This window comes from Leptodactylus fuscus, chromosome 3 (genome assembly GCF_031893055.1).
Source record: "Leptodactylus fuscus isolate aLepFus1 chromosome 3, aLepFus1.hap2, whole genome shotgun sequence".
NCBI lineage: Eukaryota > Metazoa > Chordata > Amphibia > Anura > Leptodactylidae > Leptodactylus > Leptodactylus fuscus.
In genome coordinates, this window is record NC_134267.1 from 17,812,985 (window position 1) to 17,839,703 (window position 26,719).

General features: G+C 45.4%; 1 protein-coding gene across 1 annotated transcript in view; it reads right to left on the reverse strand.

The window, feature by feature from the left end:
• Positions 1-26,719, reverse strand: part of GPATCH2 (G-patch domain containing 2) — a 104,362-nt gene that overhangs the window by 51,856 nt on the left and 25,787 nt on the right. The window contains exon 6 of the mRNA XM_075267138.1: positions 1,735-1,802. Within this exon, the coding sequence (XP_075123239.1) occupies positions 1,735-1,802 (68 nt within the window). The remainder of the gene's footprint in view (positions 1-1,734; positions 1,803-26,719) is intronic.

Below are 26,719 nucleotides of genomic sequence, written 5' to 3' on the forward strand. Positions count from 1 at the left end.
CGGACCCCTGCTGATCTTTAAAGGGACTCCATCATTAAAATCACATTTCTTTCTCAATCACACGTAGGAATAGCCTTAAAGGCTATTCTTCTCCGCGCCGCTGTTTGTTAGAAATCCCATTTTTTGTCTGTATGCAAATGAGTTTTCTCACAGCACTGGGGGCGGTCCTCAGTGCTCAAACAGCACTGGGGGTGTCCCCAATGCTGCGAGAGAACTCTCCAGCGCTGCCTCCATCTTCTTCTGGAACACCCTCTCCCTGCATCTTCTTCCGGAGCTACGTTCAAACTCCTAGGCCTCGGGTAGAGGCGACTGCGTGTGTCCACAGGCCACAAGAAAATGGCCGCTTAAACAGCTTACTGTGTAAGCAGCCACAAGAAAATGGCCGCTTACACAGCTGACTGTGTAAGTGGCCATTTTTCTTGTGGCCCGGGCATGCGCAGTCGGCTTTGCCCGAGGCCTAAAAGTTTGAACCCAGCTCCGGAAGAAGACGCAGGGAGAGGGCGTTCCAGAAGAAGATGGAGGCAGCGCTGGTGAGTGTTCTCGCAGCATTGGGGACGCCCCCAGTGCTGCGAGAGAACTCATTTGCATACAGACGAAAACCGGGATTTCTACCGAACGGCGGTGCGGAGAAGACATCTAAAGGTAGGAGAAGAATAGCCTTTCTTAAGGATATTCTTACGTGTGATCGAGAAAAAAAAATGTGATTTAAATGATAGAACCCCTTTAAATGATGACCTATCCTAAGGACAGGTCATCAAATACTTAGTCTCCAAAAAACCCTTTAAGGCTGTGGCCCCACGTTGCGGAAATGCTACTTTTTTGTTGCAGATTTGGTTGCATTTTAGTCAAAATCTGCAACAAAAAAAGCTGTGTTTCCGTAACGTGGGGGCCACAGCCTTAAAGCGTGTTTCCAGGCCAAGATATTGATGAACCATCTGGTTGATGGGGGTCTGACACCTCACCAAGCACAGTGCCGTACATTGTATAGTGGCTGTGCTTAGTATTGCAGCTCAGACCCATTCACTTGAGTGAGACTGAGCTGCACACAGGCCATGTGATGAATGAAATGTGACGCTGCTAGTACTGATTGGACAGTGTCTGTGTGTAGGACACATCCCCAATTGGTAACAATCGCTTAGTTATACATATATAGTACTGTGTCAAAGTTTTAGACAGGCGGAAATATGATTCTAATTAAGAATGCTTCCAGAAATAGAAGGGTTTAGTAGATTATTTTTGCCAATTACCAAAATAAAGTCACCTTTGCCATCAGATCTTCTCGGTACTTGCAGACAGTTTTTGGCAGAACTGGGCAGGGAGATTGTTCCCGCCGCCATCTTGGAGAACTAAGCCCAGATCTTCTGTGGATGTTGCTTGCTCCAACCCCTCTGTCCCTTTATGTCATGCCAGACAGACTGGGTGATGCTGAGATCAGGGCTACATCTGTGGGGGCCGGATCATCACTTCCAGGACTCCTCCTCCAGAGGGCAAAGGTCACCCCAAATATTGATGGGATTTACATTTCTTTTGTCTTCATTGACCAAAATAAAGGATTAACCCTTCTATTGCTGTACGCATTCTTAATCTACAGCATTTTTTCATTGCCAGGAGGAATAACAGAGGGATTGAATAAAATTTACATTCCTTTTGGCCATTAGGTTTGCACTTGCAATTCAATAAGATCAGGGGATATGTGGGGTACAAAGGAAATAACTATAAGCTCGTAGTACTCACTCATGATGGTGCGGGTCCTGGGGGAAGTGTGCCAGCCGTTCATTGGTGCTCGACCCAGGGCTACTGATCTGGAAAGAGAGTAAAGAAAGAATAAATGTTATATAGTTCTGATGAATAAAGGAGGTATCAAAAGAACTGGCATGGTTGTTAAAGGGGATGTCAGGGGGGAAAGAAAACAGCAACAAGAACCAGTGGTCAGACAAGTCACCCTCCGTGCAGGGCTGTGAGCCACACCATCCATTCTGACTACAACGCATACAGATGCTGGGCAAGTGTCCTCAATACAAAGAGTGGAGTAAGTCGCTCCCGCACCTCCCTGCTGGTGGCTCATCCTCCCTTGAGAACAAAAGTTTGGGCATGGTGTAAGACTGATGGTTGTAGAATTAGGCGGCCATTATATGTTGGACCCGTTGCCGCACGGAGCTCCTCCTGCTCTGTATAAATAACTACACAGGCGCCCAGTTGCCCATTGGCCTCCATCGAAATAGGAAACGAACAGCTCGGGGCAGTGGATGAAGCTCGGATAGCGGAGCGCTCGTGTCTTCTTTTGCGTTTCTAGAATTCGAGGACTTTTGCCGCCACGTCGCCATAAACAATGTGACAAACTTATCAAAACTCATCTGAGACCATCTATTAGCGAGAGTGGAGCGCTATGGTGGAGAACGCTATGGGGCGTAGAGTTGGAGTAGGGGCCAGTTTGGGTGGAGTCGGAATAAAGTTTCCAACTACGGCTTCAAAATAGAATAAATAGAATGATGAAATATTTGTTATGATATGAATCAATGGCTGATATTCTAGAATAGAGTCGACGTATAGTATGTGAATAGAATAGGAAATCAAGGAATACAATGTCAATTTTTTTTTATTTTTTTTTTTTTTTTTACATTAAAGTGCTTGCAGATGAACAACGATGCAGGGGGCTCCATCTGCATCTAATCATCTAATGTCCGTTGTTCTCATCCTGTGACAAATAAGAGCAATGGACATTGAGTAACTGTAGTGTGAACCCTTCATAAGCCCAACACTTCCATAAAGTTCAAGAGACTACAACCCACACTTCGGGTTGGTTCGCACTAGTGTTTGTGTTCTGTCCAGAAGGAGTCCACATGGAGACCCCCCGGAAGGAATACATTTGCAATTGCAAAACACATGGACCCCATAGACTATAATGGGCTCCGTATGCAGGAATGATTAGTGCGGGCAGTGTACAGCAAGCACATGAAGCCCATTACAGTCTACGGGGTCCGTGTGCTTTGACAGCACATCACTTGCAATTGCGATTATATTCCGTTCGGGGGGTCTCCATGCGGACTCCTTCTGGACAGAATACAAACACTAGTGCGAACCAACCCTTAGGATATAAGAATTCCCATCAACGTGTCACTCCAAATTCTTTAAAACTTGGCTTTTCTTGGAAACAAAGTATATCTTCATAAAAAGTCCATGATAATGACATGAGCGGTCCCTACAGCCTACACGTTTCAGGGCAAATGCAGCCCCTTAGTCATGGCTCCCAACCCTTAGGATATACCAGAGGTTCCTCAGGGTTCAATCGGCACCCTGCTGGGGGTCTAATGAAGAGGTAGGGCCTGGCGATGACCAATAAAGGATTAAGTAAGGGTGGTGGTCTGGTGCGAGTCACACCCCTGGGCCGAGATTTGGTAGAACATTTATGGTTATGATAGACCACTTGCTCAAAGGAATGAATATCAAACCAAGTAACCTACATGGGTATGGTCGGGGCAGCCGGCGCCATCCATTGGAGAGCAAAGGCCTTATAGGCCATAAAGAAGGGACTCCAATAGAAAAATCCAAACCCACCTTGACCACCCATTCCGATACCTTAAGAACCGCTCCTGTCCTAATCCGTCTGTACGGACACACACAAGACCCGGAAGCTGGTCGACTTAGACCCTCGGTCATTGGCATGGTCCTATCCAAGAACACCTTCCATGGGATCCTATTGGATCGGATTAGTGTCGGATAAAATCCATCAAAAAATAAAATCGATAGCACCCAAACATGTCCTAGAGACCTTTTGTCGGCACACGAATGAAACAATAAATTTCTTGAATATTCCATTTTTTCTGGAGAATTTTTTCCATCTAGGAAATCCCAATAATAATAATAAAAAAAAAATAAAAAAAAATTTCCCCAATAACTCCACCCTCTAATCGGTAAAAAAAACCGGCAAGACGAGGCGGACAATTAAATTAGCAGCCGGTGACATCGTCGGGAATTGAAAGCCAAACCTTGAAGCCGTCGCTCCGCCGCAGAGTTACATCCTGGATTAATCCGAAAATGAAGTTTTCATGCTATTCCGGTGGGTATCCCAGGAATCCAGTAATCCATTTTCTCCGGCGTCTCTTGCCTATGTCATGCTTTGTTAGAGGTCCCATGATCACATTATCGCATGGAGGAGCTGACACTTTTATTCGGTTTACAGCGTCTTCGGTGTAGCGGCCCCTGATTTCCTTCGCCAGGGCTGCTGACAACCCTTTCCACACTGTATTAATCTTGTTTACTGACTTATCTCGATACAAATATCAGAAAACTGAACTTTTTATCTCTTGCAGAAAATAAGCAGCGTGTTGACAGAGGCAGAAGCTATTTTCTGCTTTTAAATTGCTTGTTTACTCGCAGCATTTTCTTTCCGTGAGGCCGAGAGTGAAAAATAAAAGTTTAGGCTCGCGGTGCGGGGAGCGCAACGTAACCGGTCATTACAAACTGGACAACGGGCAAAATTGTGTTTAATGCAACTTTGTACACAGAGGCGTGACATGAAGCTCTCGGGGGCCCAGTGCAAAATCTATATCGGGCCCCATAACTATAGTGTGTTGGTACATACTGGGACATGTTATGGGCCCCCCTAAGGCTCCGGGCCCGCCCTCCACTAATACTGTAATGATTTGTCTTACGTTCCATCCACTTTCAAATTCTTGTTGGTCGCCCTTGGAGACAGACAGCAGTGCTAAGAACGTAGAACACTCTTAAAGGGAGTCTGTCCCTAAAGCCCAGCCCCGCAGATGGATTGATTTAGGTGACTGTAACGTGACGGTGTTGTTCCCTCCTTTGCTGTTTTAGTCAATATGCAAAGGAACCCCTTTTTCATCCGCCGATTTCAGGTGGACATTGTGATGGCAAAAAGTTCATTTGGAGAGCTGTGCACCCTTTTTGCAAAAGAGTCCGGCCAGATCTATTGGAATTGGGCACCCAACGATCCTGAAAAGGCAAGAGTGCTGTCTGTCCTGTTCCCTTAAAGATAGTATCACTCCTTAAAGGGGTTGTCCCATCACAAGGATCCTATCTATATCTCGTTAATGTGGATGTAAGACTTTTCCTAAATACACTGCTTCAGCAAAACTGCTTTGTTTGTCCACTATATTACTTTATTCATTTCATTGTTGACACAGCCCTTGACTTATCTGCTCAAAAGTCAAGTGATGTATCTGCTGCTCTCAGGGGGGAGGGAGGAGGGGCTAAGTGCACGGGAGCGAGCCTGTGTATCTAGCTATTCCTGTGTCTACACCACGTGACCTAGCTTCCTGCTATCAGATAGAGGAGAGGAGCTGCTTTCATTTCTGAACTCGTCTTCTGTTCTCCCATTTATCAGGCTAGCTAATTCAATTGTGTTCATTATGGCAGAGACAGGCAGTATTGTGCATATAGTGTTGTTTGAGGACCCTTGATGACATCACAGGCCCTTCAGCCGCCCCATAGGATCACGCTATGCGGTGGGAGGAGCTACACACTAATCTGGGTGCGGAGCTAAATGGCAGGTTGCCTGAAACCCCGCCCACCAAATGACTCAAGAAACCAGGAAGAAAGAAGATTTTACAGCAGTAAAGACTGGTGAGTATGCGACCTGGGAATACCCCTTTAAGGCGTGAGCACCTTTACAGGTGTATGGAAACTTACAAAGACATTTTCGCTCCACTGGGGGATTATGGGAAAAATATGTAAATCTATTTTTCAAGATGTAAATAGGAAAACAGTGACTCTGCTTGCTGCCCTCTAGGGGAAGACGTCTTAAACATAAGTCATGCATGATGTTTAAGAGGGTTACCCCTAGGGGGCAGAAAGCAGAGGCACTGTTTTCCTATTTATATCTTGAAAAATAGATTTGTATATTTTTCCCATTGTTCCCTTAAAGGGACAGTGTGATGGAGTCTCCAACTAGGACATAAGCTTTATATGGACTACAATTAAAGGTGTATACAGTATGCCCAACTAGTGGTGAAAACCGGCAAATGCAATTTTTGGCAAGTACGGTGAAACCTCTCCACTAGACCACCTCTTTTCAATTTTCCATACTGGCCATCTTCTTGGAGAAGACCACTTCTCTACAAGACCACTTTTCATGTGATCATCTGTATGTGTGTAGGAGAACAGTGGGCTCAGCGCTCTGGCCTAGTTGCATCATCGTCTTCTCCAGTATTGCTGATAAATGATCCCAAATGAAGGCCCATCAGTCTAGGCAGGCTTGTTTAACCAAGGCAGCATCTCTCAAGAGACACCAATAGCATTGTTTCCCAACACCCCTAACCAATACTTACCAACTTTTCGATGGAAAAGTGCCGTCCAATTGTGGACTGAGATTTCTTAGGCCCACAGATAAAGTTATTGTAACCCACCTTTTAACAACCTGCAGGAAGTAGTGTCTTATACTGTTTTAGAGCCTAAGTCCACCAGAGGATCTGCCAGTCCAAAACCGATTCCAAACTCAAAACTCATAACTTTGGGGTTGAGAACAATGAACAGCTCCCTGCTTCACCATTTGGCCCGTCTCCACTACCGGCAGCTTTTGCTTCTCTGAAGGTGCTGACAGGAGAAAATTGCAGGGACACCGGGGGAGCTGAAGATTAGTTTAATTGTTTTGGTTTGACGCACAAGAAGGGGAAATTATGTAGTGGTGTCATATCAAGGGGGCATTATACTGTGAGGGCCTATTGGGAAGGGGGAGTGTGCGATCATTAAGGGAGACATTTATAATGTGGGGGACCGTTAAGGGGGACAATATAGCATGGGGGGTTATTAAGAGGGACATTATAGCGTGGAGGCCTATTAAGGGAGACATTTATAACGTGGGGGCCTATTAAGGGGACATTATAGTGTGGGGGGCGTATTAAGGGGAAATTATAGCGTGGGGGGCCTATTAAGGGGACTTTATAGCATGGAGGCCTATTAAAGGGACTTAATAGCGTTGGGAGGCCTATTAAGGGGGACTTTATAGCGTGGGGGACCGTTAAGGGGACATTATAACGTGGGGGCCTATTAAGGGAGACATTTACAGCGTGGGGGCCTATTAAGGGGGACATTATAGCGTGGGGCCTATTAAGGGGGACATTATAGCGTGGAGCCTATTAAGGAGGACATTATAGAGTGGGGGCCTATTAAGGGGCACATTATAGCGTGAGGGCTTATTAAGGGGAACATTATACTGTGGGGCCCTAATAATGGGGATATTATACTGTAGCGGCCACAATGAAAGGGACCATATGACGGAGAAATTATACTGAAGTTGGAGACAAAGTGGGCATGGCTAGGAGGCAGGACTTACAATACCTAAATTCAATGCACTGAAGACTTTCTCCCTCTTTCACTCCTATAGTTTGGCGGTCTGCACCATGTTTGTCTCCAGCATTCAAAAAGAGGCAAGCTATTGTTCCCCGTTGTCATCCCATTTCCACGAACCACGACCTACATGACCTGAAACGGAGCATCCCGCGTGTACAGAAAACCTACAGAAGCGCTGCCACGCACTCGGGGAAAGCTAGCGGTCGCTTTTAGAAAGTGCAATTTTCCATCTTGTCGTCCTATAAAGCCGAAGCCAAACAATTATCCGCAGGGCAGACGATTCCTCTGTAACAATTACTGCGCTCTATAACTTTACATCGAACGCCATTCCCTTCCCGAGAACGCGGCACCCGGATGGAGAGACAGTGAGTAATAAAGCAAATCTGTACATAACCAAGTAAACTACAAACAACCTTGAAAGTAAAAAGATGGAAACCTGGAGAACTTATTTGCTGGAGAACAATAGCGTCCCCAGTGAAAAGGCCATTAGTAGCCGGCTCTCAGGAGAGCCCAGGAGACAAGTCGGTACAAGTGAGAATGAATTGCTTTCCCTCTGCCGTGGGGGGTGGTCCATTCCTATAGGGACAAACACGACCGAACTGCCACATCCAGAGAACTTCCTCGCACACTTGCCGGCTCCATCCCTGGCCTTTGCGTGATCTTGTCATTAGTCACCGAGCCGCTACAAGACGCGGGATATGTTGGCTTTTATGAGCAGGTTTAACAGGATTAATGAGAACTGCTTGAGCAACATTGTAGGTCTCCTTGCCCATGCAGGCGGGCATTTGTTAATTATATACCTGGTGCCATGTCAAAAGATCGTCGTATTAATTATACAGAACGAACGGCGGCTGAAGGAAGACGTCGGATCATCCGAACCGCTCTACCAGACATGGCGGCCAAATCGGGACGGGGTTTACGGGAGGTCTAGCGATGGTGGACGACCTCTTTAGGCTTGAGAGCCTCCAGAAAACCAGGGTGGTGGAGTCGGTGGGCCAAACTACGGCGTGACCACAGCCTAGCTCCATCTCCTTCATAAATGGGACAGACAAGGATAGTCGGAAGCCGTAGAGTTCCCCTAATTCACTAAGCAGCCAGTCATTGGTTCCTATGCTAGAAACTATTAAATTCGGGAACACTGTCAAGATGCAGCACTCTTTAACTTGACTTTTTGCAGTGTGATATCCTATCTCAATTGAAACTAAAAGCCATTGAAAATCCACTGTTAATACGTTATGAGTAGACGGGCGCTGGAAGTGGCTCTGTACAGCTGATCGGTCCGGGGGCTGGTAGCACCCCCCGCCAATCGGGTATTAATGGCCTAACCTGAAGATAGGCTATTAAAAATCGATGACCCCTTTAACATGACTCATAACTAGAGATGAGCGAACACTATTCGGAACAGCCGTTTCGAATAGCACGCTCCCATAGAGATGAATGGAAGCGGCCGGCACGTAGACTTTGCCGGCGGCTGGCGCTTAACCCCCCGCGTGCTATGTCCATTCATTTCTATGGGAGCGCGCTATTCGAAACGGCTGTTCCGAACAGTGTTCGCTCATCTCCCGTTAGGAGTCATGTTAAAGGGGTCATCTATTTTTAATGGCCTATCTTCAGATTAGGCCATTAATACCCGATTGGCATGGGAGTGCTACCGGCCCCCAGACCGATCAGCTGTCCAGAGCCACTTCCAGCGCCCGTCCTATACACAGTACAGCTCTACTGGCTTCAATGGGAGCTGATCTGCAGCGATGGCGCTCCGGACTTTTCCAACGGAGACCCCGACGCAGGCGATAACCCAACCGTACGCAAAAAGACTAGTGTACAAGGTATAATAAATCTCCCCCCTTGGTTTCAGTCTACGCCAGATCAATCAACAGCGCGTGCACCCTATTGACGGATCTAATCGAGGATACTGGAACATGGCACCCGTATTAATAAATTCTCCCCGCCGTTTTTTTCAGATGGTCCATGTATGATGTGGAAGAGGTTTTCGCTGCACCCCCATTTTGATAAAGCATATTCATTACATTCTCCAATATTTTATGTATCAGATTCTTCTCGAAGTTTACAAGATCTCTGCTTGCTGTCAACCAATAGGAAGCCTCATAGTCCTGGTATCAGAGCGGTGTCTCCTGTCTGTCCATCCTGTGACCAAGACAGATTTGTACTCAATGGGGCAGATTCATGAAGACTAGGGTTACATATGCCAGTCTTCATTGCCCCGAGGGTGGCGTAGGGTAAATTTACGCACACAATCTGCTGGGCTGCGCTGCGTACATTTTCCCATCACTTATGCCAGATTTCTCGCACAAATGATGATAAATTTGACAAGGCCATCATCCCCTGCTCATCCCCTGGTGAAGGCGGTCACAGATATTTTGCACAAAACCAAGTTCTGCGCTAAGAATTGCAACTTTCGCTGCTTTGCACACCAGAAAACGTCATACAGAGCACAAGACACAGATCTCAAAGCCGCAAAAACGTGATAAAACTTGTAGAACTTTCCGTTATACAAAGAACAAGATTGTTCTGCGGAATCTGGACTGCCCCTTTAAACCGAAGCCTCTTCCTTCATAGCACTGTATGGCGACATTTTTTTCCGCAGTGGTGAACACGACATGACAGGATCAGCTTACGCTTTGAACCCCAGGAGTTACGCCGGCTTATTGTGCCGCCGTATGTGACCCATAAACGAGTGTGAAATTCCCATTTCTGTTAAACATAAAAGACAAATGCGGTCAATAGGCGTCCTCGGCCGCTGCCGTGACGCGCTGATCCTCTCCGCAGTCACAGCTTTCCCTTATTTAATGTCTGCCTGAGCTTCACACATCGCTGTTTGTTTAAACCATGATCCCCGTGTGATCGGCGGCCATATAAAACCGGGTGGAAAGAAATCAATGCGGCACAACGCTGCGAAATCCATAATATAGACTGGTCCGGCAAGTAAACAGCGTCATGGAGCGTAGTCCGGGCTGTGAGTGTCCTCTGCTGGCTGACCACGACCTGCGTCCAAAGCCGAGTACTGCACTGACCGGAAGAGACAACGCCAGGAGTCGGGTTTAACCCTTAGTCGTATGCTGTGTACGGTTCAGTATCTGAGGTCTTCACACACCCATACATTGAAAATGGACAGGTGTAGGACCTACTCCAATTGAGACCGGACACATCCGCAAAAACTACAGCTGTGTGGATGGACCCAAATTTTTATCCGCAAGTGCGCAAAGGTATGTTTTTATGTTAAGCATATTTGCAAAGAATTTTTCTTCATTTTATATAAATAAAATAAATAATATATATATATATATATATATATATATATATATATATATATATATATATATATATATATACATACATCCTGCAATTTTGACGCTGACCACCAAACCTAATAATACACAGACCCTTGCCAATTCTGTAACAGCTTTCTTTGCAGCAGTCACACTTCTATAGATAACACCAGTGAGCCATCATTACATCACTACTGACAATAGATGATGTCAGAGCTTATCTCCGCCCCCTCCACGCACAGAACATGTCTAGAAAACTCTCCTATAGACCTCAATGAGTCGGCTCTGGTCTATTGTTACCTATGGCCATGACTGTGCTGTAAAGCAGAACACTAAATGCTGTATCCAGAGCAGAGGAAAAGTTCGGGCAAAATGGCCGCCCCCATAGTCATGGACAGAAAATAGAACAAAAATAAAATCTATCTATCTATCTATATGATATATATGGTTTCAATACATAAAAATGGTGAGGTATTTCTTTTAAAATGGCCATACATAAAATGAACATCCTCCCCCCATTCGGTAGACAAAACCAGTGTGTAAGTTGCTATGATGTAAGGAGAAGCGTCCACAAACACATCTGGCGCTGCTTATCCACATGAAGATCCTGTTTCTTATGATTATTATAGGGTTTATCCATGGACTGTTTAACCATTTAATTCCTTCGGGACCTATTTGGGTCAAACCTTGTGATCGGAGGTAACACTGGCGGCCATTTTCCTGTAGCCCACTCCTAATGCTGTATCCACAGGGCCAAGCAAGGACTCAGCCATGTGTTTGTTTACTGGACTTAAAGGGTTTTTACCAGGCTAAATAATTGAAGATCTATTGATAGGATGGAATAGGTGATCGATTAAAGATCAGCAGGGGTTCGGGCACTAGATCATCTGTTTGAAGAGGTTGTTGTGGTCGGTGATCGCTGCGGCCTCTTCACTACTTACCATAGTATGGTGGTTACTAGAGATGAGCGAGTACTGTTCGGATCAGCCGATCCGAACAGCACGCTCCATAGAAATGAATGGATGCACCTAGTACTTCCGCTTTGGTGCCGGCCGGCCGCTTAACCCCTGCGTGCCGGCTACGTCCATTCATTTCTATGCGAGCGTGCTGTTCGGATTGGCCTATCCCTTTAATAGGCAAATTCTGTCTGTGAAAACGGACCCGATCTTCCGATCCATGAAAAAATCAGAGCATAGTCCAATTTTTCACAGATCATGGACTGTATACGGCCATGTCAGCGGTGTGAAGGGGCTCTAAGCTCTTATAAGATCCTAATTTTATCATATTTTTCAAAAAATTTTCTCAATATTTGTGGAAAAAAACCTACAGAAGTTTCCATCCCCTGATCCTCCCACCCGTCTCTGTGCACCATGGATGGGAACAGACACAGTTACTGGATTTTCGAGGGATAAAAGGAAATTTCTGCAGGTAAGTCGGAGGGGGCGCTAATTTTTTTTTCTTTTTTGCTTTAAAACAATAAGAGAGCGCCCCACAGAACTAATCCCAAAATATCAGTCGTTCTGACTGTAGGTGGCCAGCGAGCAACTAAATGCTAAATTGGCCAACGCGCTACTTCTCAAATCCTCGGATCATGCGGATAAGCGTTCAGACCTGGATGGAATTAACCCCATCAATCCTGTGTCTGATGTAGCAGGATTGTGCGGTCGCACAGGGGTACGGCTTGGGTGAAGGGGGGGACTGGCTCTCATTGAAGAGACGTACTTTAAGCAATGCCCCAAAAATGACGCACATGAGCTAATGGCGGCCAATCCAGGTAGGACGCCCATCTCCTTGGTCGTTCACTTTGGAGGAGTCTTTGCTTTGGCTGATGTGCTAATTTGCATAGGACTGATTTTCTTAAAGGAGCTGTACCCAGTCATACTACGTGGTCCATAGGGAGCAGGATTTTTACCTACCCTCAATGGCCATGGGCTAGGAGAGCAGAAGGAGGATCAGACGGAGATTTCAGTCATCACCTTGATCAGAACATTCCCGAACAGTTTTTCGGACAGTCTGGGCACTAAGGGGAGGCATTATACTATAGGGGGGTACGGAGGTTATACTTTGTGGGCGTCACTAAGGGGAAATAATACTGCCTTGGGTCCACTAATGGGCATTATACTGTGTGGAACAGTTCTGTGTGGATTATTAATATTATGTTTGGTATTACTATCTGGGTATTATACTATGTGGCAAACGCTAAGGGAATAGAGCATTTTACTATGTTGCCTACTAAGGGGGTATTATACTGTGTGGGGAGCATTATACTGTGTGGGGAGCATTATACTGTGTGGGGAGCATTATACTGTGTGGGGAGCATTATACTGTGTGGGGGGCATTATACTGTGTGTGGGGCATTATACTGTGTGTGGGGCATTATACTGTGTGTGGGGAGCATTATATTGTGTGGGGGGCATTAGACTGTGTGGGGAGCATTATATTGTGTGGGGGGCATTATACTGTGTGGGGGGCATTATACTGTGTGGGGGCATTATACTGTGTGGGGGCATTATACTGTGTGGGAAGCATTATACTATGTGGGGGGCATTATACTATGTGGGGGGCATTATACTGTGTGGGAAGCATTATACTGTGTGGGGGGGCATTATACTGTGTGGGGACAACTAGCAGGGGCAATATACTGTGTGGAACAGTTCTGTGTCTGGATTACTAATATTATGTGGGGTATTAATAGCTGGGTATTATACTGTATGGCAACCACTAAGGGAATACGTCATTTTACGGTGTGGCCTACTAAGGGGGTATTATACTGTGTGGGGAGCACTGAGGGAGCATTATACTGTTTGGGGACAACTCGCAGGGGCAATATACTCTGTGGCGCAGTCCTGTGCGGACTAATAAGGGGGATATTATATTGTGTGGGGGACCAATAACTGGGTATTTTACCATGTGGCAACCACTAAGAGAGCATTATACTGTGCGGAACAGTTCTGTGTGGATTACTAATATTAATAACTGGGTATTATACTATGTGGCAACCACTAAGGGAATAGGGCATTTTACTGCGTGGCCTACTAAGGGGGTATTATACTTGTTGGACTAATAAGGGGGATATTGTATTGTGTGGAGGACCAGTAACTGGGTATTTTACCATGCGGCAACCACTAAGGGGGCAAATATTGTGTAAGGATCACTAATAGGGCATTTTACTGTGTGCATCAGTCCGGTTTGGACTACTAAGGGGAAAATTATACAGTGTGGGGATCACCAAGGGGGTAATATACAGTGCAGAGCAGCCCTGTGCGGATCAGCAAGGGGGCATTATACTTAGTGGAGCAGTCCTGTGCAGAGCCAACAAGAGGGCATTATACTGTGCGAGGTTGGCCACTAAGGGAAAATTATATTGTATGGGGACCACTAAGGGGGCAAAACACTGTGTGGAACAGTCTTGTGTAAAATATGGAGGGGTGCAGCACGCGGAGCCCAGCGCTTTACCAGACAAAATACTGCACTTTCAGCATGTTAGGCCTGGACCTCTCAATATTTTGGTCAAACCCTTCCCAACATCCTCTAAAAACAATGGTGGATGCATCAATACAGCATTAGGCAGATTTGCTTTTCCAAAGCCTGGGAAAGCTGGGTAATTGCTGAAGATGCTGCAATCACCCAGCTTTCCGAGTACCAGATATAGCTAGAAACAATTTCCTGGAGATTTCCTAATATCCTATGTGAAGCTATTTAACCCTATTAGGCCATGTTTGCCGACGTTCACGTCACTCATATCCAGTAGAAGTGAAATCAACAAATTTGGGATTTTTCACACAATATTGGTTAATCGCACAAGAGCAAATTCCCAAATCAGATCATCTGTAGCGCGGCCTGTACCATTTCTGCAGGTCCTGGGGGGGGGTGGAAGAGGTATTAGGTTTTGCTATGACAGACCGTCCATCTTCGCCGCTGTCACGGGGACCTGTCATTTCCCCATCAGAGTAATCCGAGGTGTGACAAGTCGAGCTTATTTCACACCAGAAATCAAATTCGGTTTCCACCTGCCCCAAGTTTCCATTAAACTGTCTGAGGATACAAGGGAATGATAAAATACCCGGCACATGGCTTGTCATGGTCCGGCATAAGCACTTTATTGTGCGGGGACACACCTGACATACAGACATACATCTCAACGGGAGGCGACGAGCAGCGGCCTTCAGAGCGGCGGCTCATCCAGAGTGTGACAAAATACAGCAGAGAGTATGGAGGTGTATATATGGATAGAGGCAGAGCTATAGGGGGCGCAGCAGTGGCAGACCCGGGTGCATAAAGACCCCTAGGCAACATAAGATGATACCAGCAGGATTGATGGCACATGGGAGGAACTGTCTGATCTTTGGGGCCTCACCCGTCCAGAGAACGAAGAGGCCGAGCCATTGGTGTGGTGTATTGGGTTTCTGTTTTCCAGGTCCCCAAGAACAGAAACTCAAACACAGCGTAAGATGGTTAGAGATAATGTATAAATTCTCCAAAATTTTTAATTATTGATATTTGCAAAAACATTTATCTTTTTTTAATTGCCTAAAAATGTAAATCTGGTCATGTTGATGGAAACGCCCTTTAAAGGGATTCTACCATTAAAAGGAATAACCTTAAGAAATTCTCCTACCTGTAGATGTCTTAACCGAAAGCTGTTCGGTAGAAATCCAGGTTTTCTTCAGTATGCAAATGAGTTTGCCCGCAGCACTGGGGGCGGGCTCCAGCGCTCAAACAGCACTGGGGGAGTCCCCAATGCTGCGAGAGAACTCTCCGGCGATGCCTCCATCTTCTGGAAAGGGCTCTTCACGCGTCTTCTCCCAGCACTTGGGGTCAAACTTCTAGGCCTCGGGCCGAGCCGACTGTGCATGCCCACCGGCCACAAGAAAATGGCCACTTACTTACTGTGTAAACGTCCATTTTCTTGTGGCCCGGGCATGCGCAGTCGGCTCTGCCTGAGGCCTAGAAGTTTGAAAGCCAGGACAGAAGAAGATGCGTGAAGACCCCGTTCCTGAATAAGATGGAGGCGTCGCTGCAGAGTTCTCTCGCAGCATTGGGGATGCCCCCAGTGCTGCGGGGGAACTCATTTGGATACCAAAGAAAACCGGGATTTATACCAAACAGGAGAGCGGAGAAGACATCTAAAGTTAGCAGAAGAATAGCCTTTCTTAAGGCTATTCCTACGTGTCAACAAGAAAAAAAAAGGGTATCCAATGATAGGATCCCTTTAAGTGCATGTTCACACCTTGCAGATTTTGGCTTCTCACGCCCCTCTTTCTTCCACATTGGTCATGTGCAGACATTTTTTAGAAAATGGCAGTAAATCTACCCGGGTATTATCAGCGTAAGAGGAATAATGTGATTCTCGGGAACATCTCACTTCACTTAGTGTTAATTTAATCAGGCTGAAATAAATATTGCTAGAAAACAACTTATCAGCTCGGTGTGGTAATTATACACCTGGCTGCTGCCGCCACCGCCGCTGACACTGCTGACATACACGCCGCTATCACTACAGAGGCTGCGACTGGAATCATGACGTTTTAAGGCCGTGTTCTTGGGTTTGCCGAGGTCCGCTCCTCCTCTTCGGCTCATACATGAGTAGTTACTGGATACAACCATTCTTGACGACTCTCCAGAACACAAGGGAGGCCACAAAAAGCGGGACGGGCAAATCTCCAAGTCTATCGCACTTTTCATTCTACCTGTGTCCCGAAAACAGGGTGCGTTAGTCGTATGTTTTACCTACGTCACAAAAACGGGTTGTGTTATGGCCCAAATGGGGCCTTGCTTGCAAAAATTCCAGGTACCAACAACACAATGTCAGCAATAGGCCTTTACTATTGATCAGTGCAGAGGGAAAACCAAAAAATTTAAGTAGCAAAATTTCAGTAAAATTCCCTCAATTTTGGAACTGACAGACTCAACGTGCGTTCCAAGACTGAAGCTACGATCTACTCTGTCCATTGTTGTCCAAATAACGAATAGGTGGGCCGATAAAATAAAGCTCAACGGACCCGTTTGGGGATTGGGCAGGTGTCCGATACGTGCCGAACTAATGTCCTGAGAAAAGAAGCATCCGTTGCTTCTGAATTTAAAAAATCCTCTGTGTGAACCAAGTCTAAGGATGGAAAAACACTTCAGGTAGCTGTAGGCTAAACACTTAGGCTGAGTTCACACGGGGTATTTTGGTCAGGCCGTATCCGCCTAAAAATCCTGACCAAAAAGACCGCTCCCACTGAAATCAATGGGAGCCGGTCGTTTTTTTTTTTTCCGGGAGCCGTTTGTTCCGGCTCCTGGAAAAAAAGAACGGACATGCTCATACTTCAGGAGAAGTCGCCTTGCGAATCCGCCTGAAGACACTCCCTCCTCCTGACTAGGTCCATTCATTTGGGCCTAATCCAGAGTGGAGTGCGCGACTGGATGCCGATGCAGTCGCAGCAACCCGCCTCAGGTTCCGGACCAAAAAACCCTGTATGAACCTGGCATTAAAGGGATTCTACCATTAAAAACTTTTTTTCTGTGGCTAACACGTCGCAATAGTCTTTAGAAAGGCTATTCGTCTGTTACCTTTAGATGGGATGTCCGCCGCGCCGTTCCTTAGTAATACAGTTTTTTACCGGTATGTAAATTAGTTCTCTGGCAGCAATGGGGGCGGGCCCCAGCGCTGAAAATGCGATGAGGGCGTCCCCACCGCTACCCGAGAACAGGATCCTGCGCCGCCTCTGTCTTCTGCTGGATCCTCCCCTTCTTTCTTCAGCAGCGCCCCTCTGTTGGCTCTTACACTAGTAGAGCCGACTGTGCATGCGCAGCCTAGTTCCGAGGCCGCAATTGCGAGCATGCGCAATCGGCTCTACTAGTGTAAGAGCCGACAGAGGGACGCTGCTGAAGAAAGAAGGAGAGGATCCAGCAGAAGACAGAGGCGGCGCAGGATCCTGTTCTCGGGCAGCGGTGGGGACGCCCTCATCGCATTTTCAGCGCTGGGGCCCGCCCCCATCGCTGCCAGAGAACTAATTTACATACCGGTAAAAAACGGTATTACTAAGAAACGGCGCGGCGGAGATCCCAACTAAAGGTGGGAGACGAATAGCCTTTCTAAAGGCGATTCCGACTTGTTAGCCACAGAAAAAAGTTTTTTAATGGTAGAATCCCTTTAAACCTCCTCATATATACATGCATGCTGGACTTGGCTGAGCATGCAGGTGTTCTGAATGAGCAAAGGAGAGTGAGCCACTGTCCTACACCTTCAAGGCACCTTGGAAGACGCTTCGTCTTGACAACTGCTGTCAGAGGAGAGTTGGGACATCCCCATAGTCACATAAACTCCATATACTACTCTATGTCAGGTGTAGAATGGATATATTCTCATTATGGGACCCTTAGGGTCTGTTCACACAGAGGAAATAGGAGAGGAATTTAAGACAAGTTTTCGCCTCACAGTTCTCTTCCATTACTACTATAGGACTGGGCCAAGTCATCGAAGAGTCTTGTGCCGCAGCAAGATGGAGCAGGAGGCTTATTTCTTCAGCGTCTTGCTTCGATCGTTGTCTCCCATTGAGAAATTTGCGCTGATTTTGAGGCAGATTTTATCATGTGAACATGCGCCTATAGCCTATCCTATCTGGCTACCGTAACGTAAACTAAAGTAGCACAAAAGGTGCAACTTTATAGAAACACGCAGAAATCGTAACATCAAACACGAAGTGGCGGTAAGAGATGGCGGGAGGCGAGATGAATGACAACCAGCCTCACCTATTGATTCTGCAAGCATTTGGATAAAAAGAAGAGATGGGACGGTTTGTGAATTACAGGGCTATTACCCCCCTCCCCCCACTAAATGCCTAAATTTGTTATTTGCAGAATGGCGATGGGTCAAAGTTTGGCTCCCGGTGTCCTGTGTGCAATTTTCCTCCCACGTTCAATAAATAAAATTTGGTCTCAGTCCTCTGGATGAGGGTCCAGACGTTCGCCCCCTCCAGCAGCGGCTCCCCCCTCCCCCCCCTCCGGCGGCGGCTCTATGATAAATGGACTTATTCTCTCAAATCAAACACTGGAATTTAAATTCAGATGAGTTAATGCAAAGGTCAACATTGTAATCAGTCCGCGCGATCTTTATAGAATTTCTAGAGTAATACATAATAAATCTGAAACAAGGCAATTTGCGGATCTCTGCGCGCGGCTGGTAATAAAAAAAAAAAAATCCTAACGATTAGAGCCTTTATGTACTTAGGAGCGGTTTAACGGCGAGGCCCATCTGATGAGAGTACGGAGGGATGACAACACAGAACAATACAAGACATGGGAATCGTCATACAATCCGACACCGACCGGGGAAAAGTGGCTGAAACTATACAGAAGGGGGCGCCAACCTGCTGCAGAGATACGGCATGGTGAGAGTGGTAGTAGTAATAGGGCAACTGCTGGAGAACAACAGGGCGGAAGACCATAGATAGACAAATAGATAGATAGATAGACTGATAGAAAGATAGGAGATAGATAGATAATAGATAGATAGATAGATAATGGATAGATAGATAGATAGATAGATAGACAGATAGGAGATAGAAGGATAGAGAGATAGATAGATAGATAGATAGATAGATAGATAGATAGATAGATAGTAGAGGATAGATAGATCAATAGATAGAGAGATAGATAGATAGATAGATAGATAGATAGATAGATAGATAGATAGAGGATAGATAGATCAATAGATAGATATGAGATAGATAGAAGGATAGATAGATAGATAGATAGATATGAGATAAATAGATAGATAGGAGATAGAAGGATAGAGAGATAGATAGATAGATAGATAGATAGATAGATAGATAGATAGATAGATAGATAGATAGATAGATATGCAATGGATAAATAGAAATGAGAGCTATACAGATATATCCATCAGATAGGAGATATGACAGAAAGACAAAATAGATAGACCCCAATGTAACTACTTACATAATGTATATACAGTGTATACAGATAGATTATATCATATTATATTATTTTGTTTCCATAAAACACAGAATAACCTAAATCTCCGTATTTATATCCGTCTTAATTCCTTCCTGACACAGAGTCAAGTAAAAATAGGAAAACACAAAGGAGCGATCTTGGAAAATATTAGTCTATGTCACCTGCTTCAGGGAGGGAAATCTCTATGTCCAACTGAGGATTTCAGCCGGACAATGATGAAAAGTCCATATGTTCCACTGCCACAATAAATTATGTCGGAACGTATGGTCAGGCCACTGAGGGGCTCCAAAAATAGGTCTGAAACAAGTCTGTCTGAAAACAAATTGGCCAAATTGTGATATGAGAGACGCGTGCTCTTGACATATATTTCCAGAAGGCGAGCGCTCTACAGAGACGGAGTACGAGACGCGGCCGCTTCTAATTTCTACGCCCTTATTCCACCGAACCTGCGCGGGGGCCCCTGCCGGTGGGCCAGGGACTCAATGTGCAAATGAGATGGATGGACAGAGGTTAAGGATGCCGGAATGGGGAGGAGGATGGAAGTGGCGGGAGGATTCAGTTAGATCAGGGTACCAAAAAAAATAATAAAAATATAGCAAGTCAAAAAGGAAGAAGCAGATTTTTATATTTTTTTTGCAGTTTAAGTCCCGGTTCTCATCCGGTTCGGGCCATTCTGTTCCCCTCTCTAAATGAAAGCAGCACTTTTCTCTGCATTTTTAGTGCTGAAACCACACAGACCCCATTATAGTCTATACGGTCCGCCGGTTTCCTTTTTTTATGCGCAAATGTGAACCAGGACTTAAAGGGGTAGTCTGGAACAAAAAAATTTTTTTTAGAAGAGGGTCAATATTCTAACAATGTAATTGTTTTTAAAAAGTTGACACAAGTCTTACTCAGCTCATTGAGCCCCGCTGCTGCCGTTCCAACACATCCCGAACCCTTCCCCTACTTTATGATCCCCACTGTCCCCATGAAAGGACTGCTCAACCAATCCCCGGCTGCGGCACTGATCTGTCCCTGCTAGTGATCGGCTGCGCAGGAAGTAGAGAGCAGCCCTACTGGACAGCCCCTTTAAAGGGATCCTATCATTAACCACAACATTTTTTCTCAACAACAGGTAGGAATAGCCTTAAGAAAGGCTATTCTTCTCCTACCTTTAGATGACTTTATGCCGCCGTTCGGTAGAAATCTGGGTTTTCTTCAGTATGCAAATGAGTTCTCTCGCAGCACTGGGGGTGACCCAATGCTGTGAGAGAAATCTCCAGTGCTGCCTCCATCTTCTCCCGGAGCTGGCTTCAAACCTCTAGGCGTGCCCAGTCGGCTCTGCCGTTGGGCCTTGGGCAGAGCAGTCTGCGCATGCTCGCCTGGTGTAAGCGGCCATTTTCTTGTGGCCGCTGACACAGTAAGCTGGGGTAAGCGGCCACAAGAAAACAGACGCGCGAATGTGCAGTCGGCTCTCCCCAGCGCCGGAAGAAGATGCGGAGATCGACCGTTCCAGAAGAAGATGGAGGTGTCGCTGGAAATTTCTCTCACAGCATTGGGGACACCCCCTGTGCTGCTGGAATGCTGGGGCCCGCCCCCAGTGCTGTGAGAGAAGTCATTTGCATACCAAAGAAAACCCGGATTTCTACCGAACGGTGGTGTGGAGGAGACATCTAAAGGTAGGAGAAGAATAGTCTTTCTTAAGGCTATTCCTACGTGTTAGTCAGAAAAAAAACAAAAAAAAACAAACAAACAAAAACACATTTTAATGATAGAATCCCTTTAAATACTCTTAAAGGGATATTCCTGGATTTTTATACTGTAGGTTTATCTTTAATCCCATTGATAAACTGTTGAAAGCGACTGCCGGTCTCAAGTGAGTACTGTACGGTCTTCATTCTATAGCAATCACAGTGTTATACATGATATAGTGGATAAGAAGGTGCCACATACGTACACGCAGACTCTTGGGAATGTCAGGCATCGTAACCCCACCAGATATTTATTACTTGTCCAAACAATAAGCCATCAAAAAAAAAAAAAAAAATCTATAAATAACCCTTTAAAGGGGTTTCCAGGATTAAAAAAAAAATTATGTATAGTCTGCAGGGGAGGGGCTAGCCACTACATATAGACAGAGGATAAATGAAGACAACGGGGAAGTGTATGAAAATATCCACACACCTGTGCAGACACCTCTCCATCCAACCCCAAATCCATGCTGCAACCAGAGGCAGGACAATGACTGAGATCTGCACCCAACATAGGTGAAGGTTCCCACAGCCAGACATTTAGGAGACTCTGGCCACAACCAAAAGTTGCAGTGTTGACTTACGAGTTCCAGTTGTAAAAAATTTCAGCTTAATCCTTTTGTAACTAGAAGTCCCTGCATCCTCAGGGTCACAATAATATTCCATTAGATTAGTGAAGGAGCCTCCAGGGCACCCTGACGATCTTTGGTTACAAAGTTGACGTCTAGCCGTGGCCTAAATGCCTTCACCTATCTTAAAGGGGCGCTCCAATTATTTTCTATATCCTTCCATTGTTCTGCTGAGGAGTTCTGGTCCATGTTTGCATCTAGTACTTGGCAGCAGGACGGTAGGAGTTAAAAATCCAGAAGTAGAGGTGAAACCTTCCCCGCATTAAATACCAACGCTGAACGACTGCGTAAAGCCATATTGTTCCCCAGCATGAAGCGATCAGATACCTGACTACAATGATGGACAGCTGTGGTCCACTGAACAGGAAAAAAATCCCATTTACTCCCTGCCAGATGGGACCTACTGGATGCTTCCGCACAAACAACTCATCTTTCTTTGGACCTTCTTGTCCAGTTGCAGCAAGCCCCGGCTGATAATGATGGATATCGAGTCTACTATAAAGTGGGTGACAAGAGCAGCCTTGTTATAGCTGCCAGTCTTCTCATCTTGTCATTATTACGGATGGAAGATTTATAGGACTTTCGCCTTGTGTATGGAGTCCGGCAATTTGCAATTCATCATCCGGTATGGAAGGGGGCGAAGTACTGACCATGGATGTAATTGCCAACTCCACCTGCTTCGGGAAATTAAAAGATCACTGGGCAGGGCACGGGCTGACGTTTTCGACTCCAATGCCTTCACCAGACGTTTAGATTATAATAGCCCTGTCCGATCTGTCCGGATATATCTCAGAAGATCCCAAATGTCCCGGCTATTGCTCCAGCCGACGACGTGTCATATAGAGGTGGCATGGTAGTGCCATGAGCGTGACTTGATCCAATTCTCCTGCAACAAGTGCAAAAGCTACTAATGTTTTCCTAAAACGCTGCCCCTAATGGTTAGGGGGTGACAGGTCATAAGCTTAAATACGTTTCTGGAAGTTCATTGATAGAGACTCTTTCACGAGATAGGAGTTTACAAAGCGTACATACAATTTTGAAAAACTTTTTCCGGCAATAGCTGGGACATTAATACATAGTGTAATATACGTTCACCGAAAAAAGTCAAAATTTGTTGTTAAATACTGTCTTGAAATCCACTTTGTCCATTACACCGCTTCTCCTTAGAGTATGGGTGGGTGGGCTCTTGTATAATACATGGGGGAGGAAGCTTTGTCACTTCGTAGCAGTATATTTTGGGCATTATAAAACACAAACTGTGGTTCTGGTGTCATATATAAGATGAGTTTTCCAGCTTTCATAGGACACCAAGATCCTAGTTCTATCTTTCTATGTAGACTGTGAGCCCCATCTAGGGATCGCAATGTACTTTTTTTTCCCCCCTATCAGTATGTCTTTGTAGAATGTAGAACATACAAACTCCTTGCAGATGTTGTTCCTGGCGGAATTTGAACACAGGACTCCAGCGCTGCAAGGCTGCAGTGCTAACCACTGACCCACCGTGTTGCCCCCAGATCCTAATTCTATCTGTCGAGATTACCCGTTGATTACACAGTCGAAATAGAGGGGCAGCTACATTTCTACATGCCAATTCTGACTGTATATCTGGAAATAAAACTGCTTTCTTGGCGTCATATGAAAGCGAATGATCTCTACCGGCATATCTGTCAGAGTTTAAGGTCTATTATACATAGGTGCACTGTTTGCAAAGACCCGGTCAATCATGGTCTGAAAGGACTAGTTCTCCTTGTGGCGATTCAGTTGGTGTAATGAATTCTGGGAAAATGCATGCAAATTAGCGGCATTACAGAAGGAGGAAAGCTGTCTCTCTAGTGCCACCTATAGGTAGCTCTCTCGTAAGTCAATGTCTTAACTATTATGGAGCCCTGAAACATGCATACGGATATTATCCATACTAGACACCTATGTGTAGACCACGCTGTTTCTTAGAACACATAGAAAGGGCTTACCAAGAAGAGACAGACCTTGTAAAGCAACGGATAAATGTGACCATCTTAAACGTAACTTAAAGGGGTTGTCCAGGACCTCAAGGTGATTAGGTTATTGGTATCAAATCAGTCATGCTCCAACACAAAAAATGGATTACACCACGCACAGTTGGCACTTTAGAATCTCAAAAAATCTAAAAGTGATCTTCCAGGAAAAAATTATTGATGACCTGTCCTCAAGGTAATGTCACCGACGTCAGATTAGTGAAGGTCCGACCCCCCACTAAGAATGAAATAGGAAGTAGACATCTCTACTATGTAGTGATCAGATTCACTTTAATAGGAGCTAAGTAGGGTTGAGCGATCGGGATCGGAAGAGATCAGATCCCGATAGAGCAAATTTCACGATCGCGATCGGCTGGAAAATGATCGGAAATCGGATTTTGAAATCTCAAGATCGGCTCAACCCTAAAAGTGACTTATCCCATAGAGAAACATTGACTAGGGTTGAGCGATCAGGATCAGAAAAAAATCGGATTCCGATTGGCGATCGAGCAAATTTCACGATCATGATCAGCTGGAAAACGATTGGAAATCGGATTTTAAAATCGATCCTGAAACCTCAAGATCGGCTCAACCCTAGCTGTCTGCTTCCTGCTCTATTCTCTGTGTATCAACTGCTGAGAACATCGACGGGGATGCCAAGTGTCAGACCCCAGTAACCTGTTACGGATGACCTATTCTTAGGTAGGTCATCATTAATTTAACATGGAAAACCAGGTATCCCCATCTCTCCACTTTATGACCAATAGGGGGAACTGTACGTGACCCCAGAATCAAAGAACACTTCTTTTAGCTCTGTTTTCCCTGAACACTAGAATTGCAGGGAACTGCAACTTGTTCCATTCACTTAATGGGGGGCATTGCAGTGATAGTTATGGGGGGGCATTGCTGTGCATGAGGAACCTAGGGGCTGCACCCCATCACTACTATGGGATGTCATGGATTATAGTGATGACATTGCAAAAAAAAAAAAAAAATTCCATGTCTGAAGAGCAGAGGAAAATCCTGCGTGTAGTTGGAGCCGCCTGTGCTAATGATAGGCGCGTACAGTCAGTTGTCACCTTGCAGCTCAATTAGCCGGGGTGTAAAAACGAGGCATGTAAGAAGAAATAAGGTTCTGACATTATCTCTGCCAACAAGATAATTACGCAGCCGTCATTTAACAGTAGGGCAACACGACTGTAGCAACAAATTAACTCGGCTCCATTTGCAATTCATGGTGTGTTTTCTCATTTAATACCATTTGTCTTACTACAAGTGAACATTTCCATTATTATTTCTTTTTTTTTTTTTTTCTTCCTCTTCTTCTGCAGGAGAAAGTTTTTGGTCGGGCTCCAGAATGATATCAGAGGAGCGGTATACATCTATCTCCGCGCTGGACGGTGGCTTTTCCTTTCCCAAATAGAGAATATTTCAAGTTCGATCGATGAGGTCAGGAGTGAAGGTTAAAGGGCAAGGCTGCATGACATCAGAAGAAATACAGAATCTGATATAGAAAGAGGGCTTAAAGGGGACCTTACACCATCAGAACCAACTCTTTGTGCTTCAATAGCCGCCCCTCAACCAATTCGGCCGCAGTTAGCATTTTTTCTCTAGCCCCCACCATTCCTATGCAATTGGTGCAGTTAATTTTAGCACCCAATATGCCACTTAGGCTCTAAACTGTCAAGTGGGTGGTCTAAGGCTACAGCGGGTAGTCTGAGACCGCCCATCTAACTGGAGGGGGTCAAATTAGCATATTGGGTGTTGAAAAAAACCATATTGGGTGTTGAAAAAAACGATTGCTCAGGAATGGCGGAGGCTAGAGTTGACTCGGTGGAAAAAGAGGATCGCTCACCTTACCCAATCTGCCCATTTCATTAAACACTTGTAGTTTTGCTAAAATAAAAATCCTGGAGCAACAAATTTTTATAAAGCTTCATTGTGACTTTCTACATCAGGTGACTACTGCCATTGTGACCCACCGGGCTATGAGTGTGCAGGAACTACAGGTCTAAATGTACTGCTATATACCATACAGAGCCTGTATATACCTCCATGTCCTGCTGTATCTCATCTTATATCCAGACTACAGGTGTAACATCTGTGGTAAATGTACTGCTATATACCATACAGAGCCTGTATATACCTCCATGTCCTGCCGTATCTCATCTTGTATCCAGACTACAGGTGTACCATCTGTGGTAAATGTACTGCTATATACCATACAGAGCTTGTATATACCTCCATGTCCTGCCGTATCTCATCTTGTATCCAGACTACAGCTGTAACATCTGTGGTAAATGTACTGCAGGATTTTCATTCACCGACAGTAAGCAGAGATGTTAAAACCCCTAACACAAAGCCTATTAGAAATCACCTAGAAGCCCCCTTTATTGCCGACGGCTTCCTAGCACTTAGGGAGTCATTACAAGGATCGGCGTTGCTTTGCTTAAGATGAAAATCCTTCCCCGCGCAGCGACTGCCATGCAGAGCCATGGGCGGCTAAAGTAAATGGATTCTGGCATAATGGAATGACTGAGACGTGAAAGAATTACTGGCAAACGCACATACGACACGAAAGAGATAGCTAAGTCTAAATTAAGATGTTGGCTATGAAGCTTCCAATAGGACCTTGACATGACTGTTGACCCGCTCATGACACAATCACACCAGTAAGGATTTGGAAGGGTATTAGAATTACCGGAGGAAAAAAAAAAGTCAAGGAGTCATCAGGAAAACAAATCTATATCTTCTACTCCATCAGCCAATTACGGTTGTTAAAATGGAATTAGATGGGTATT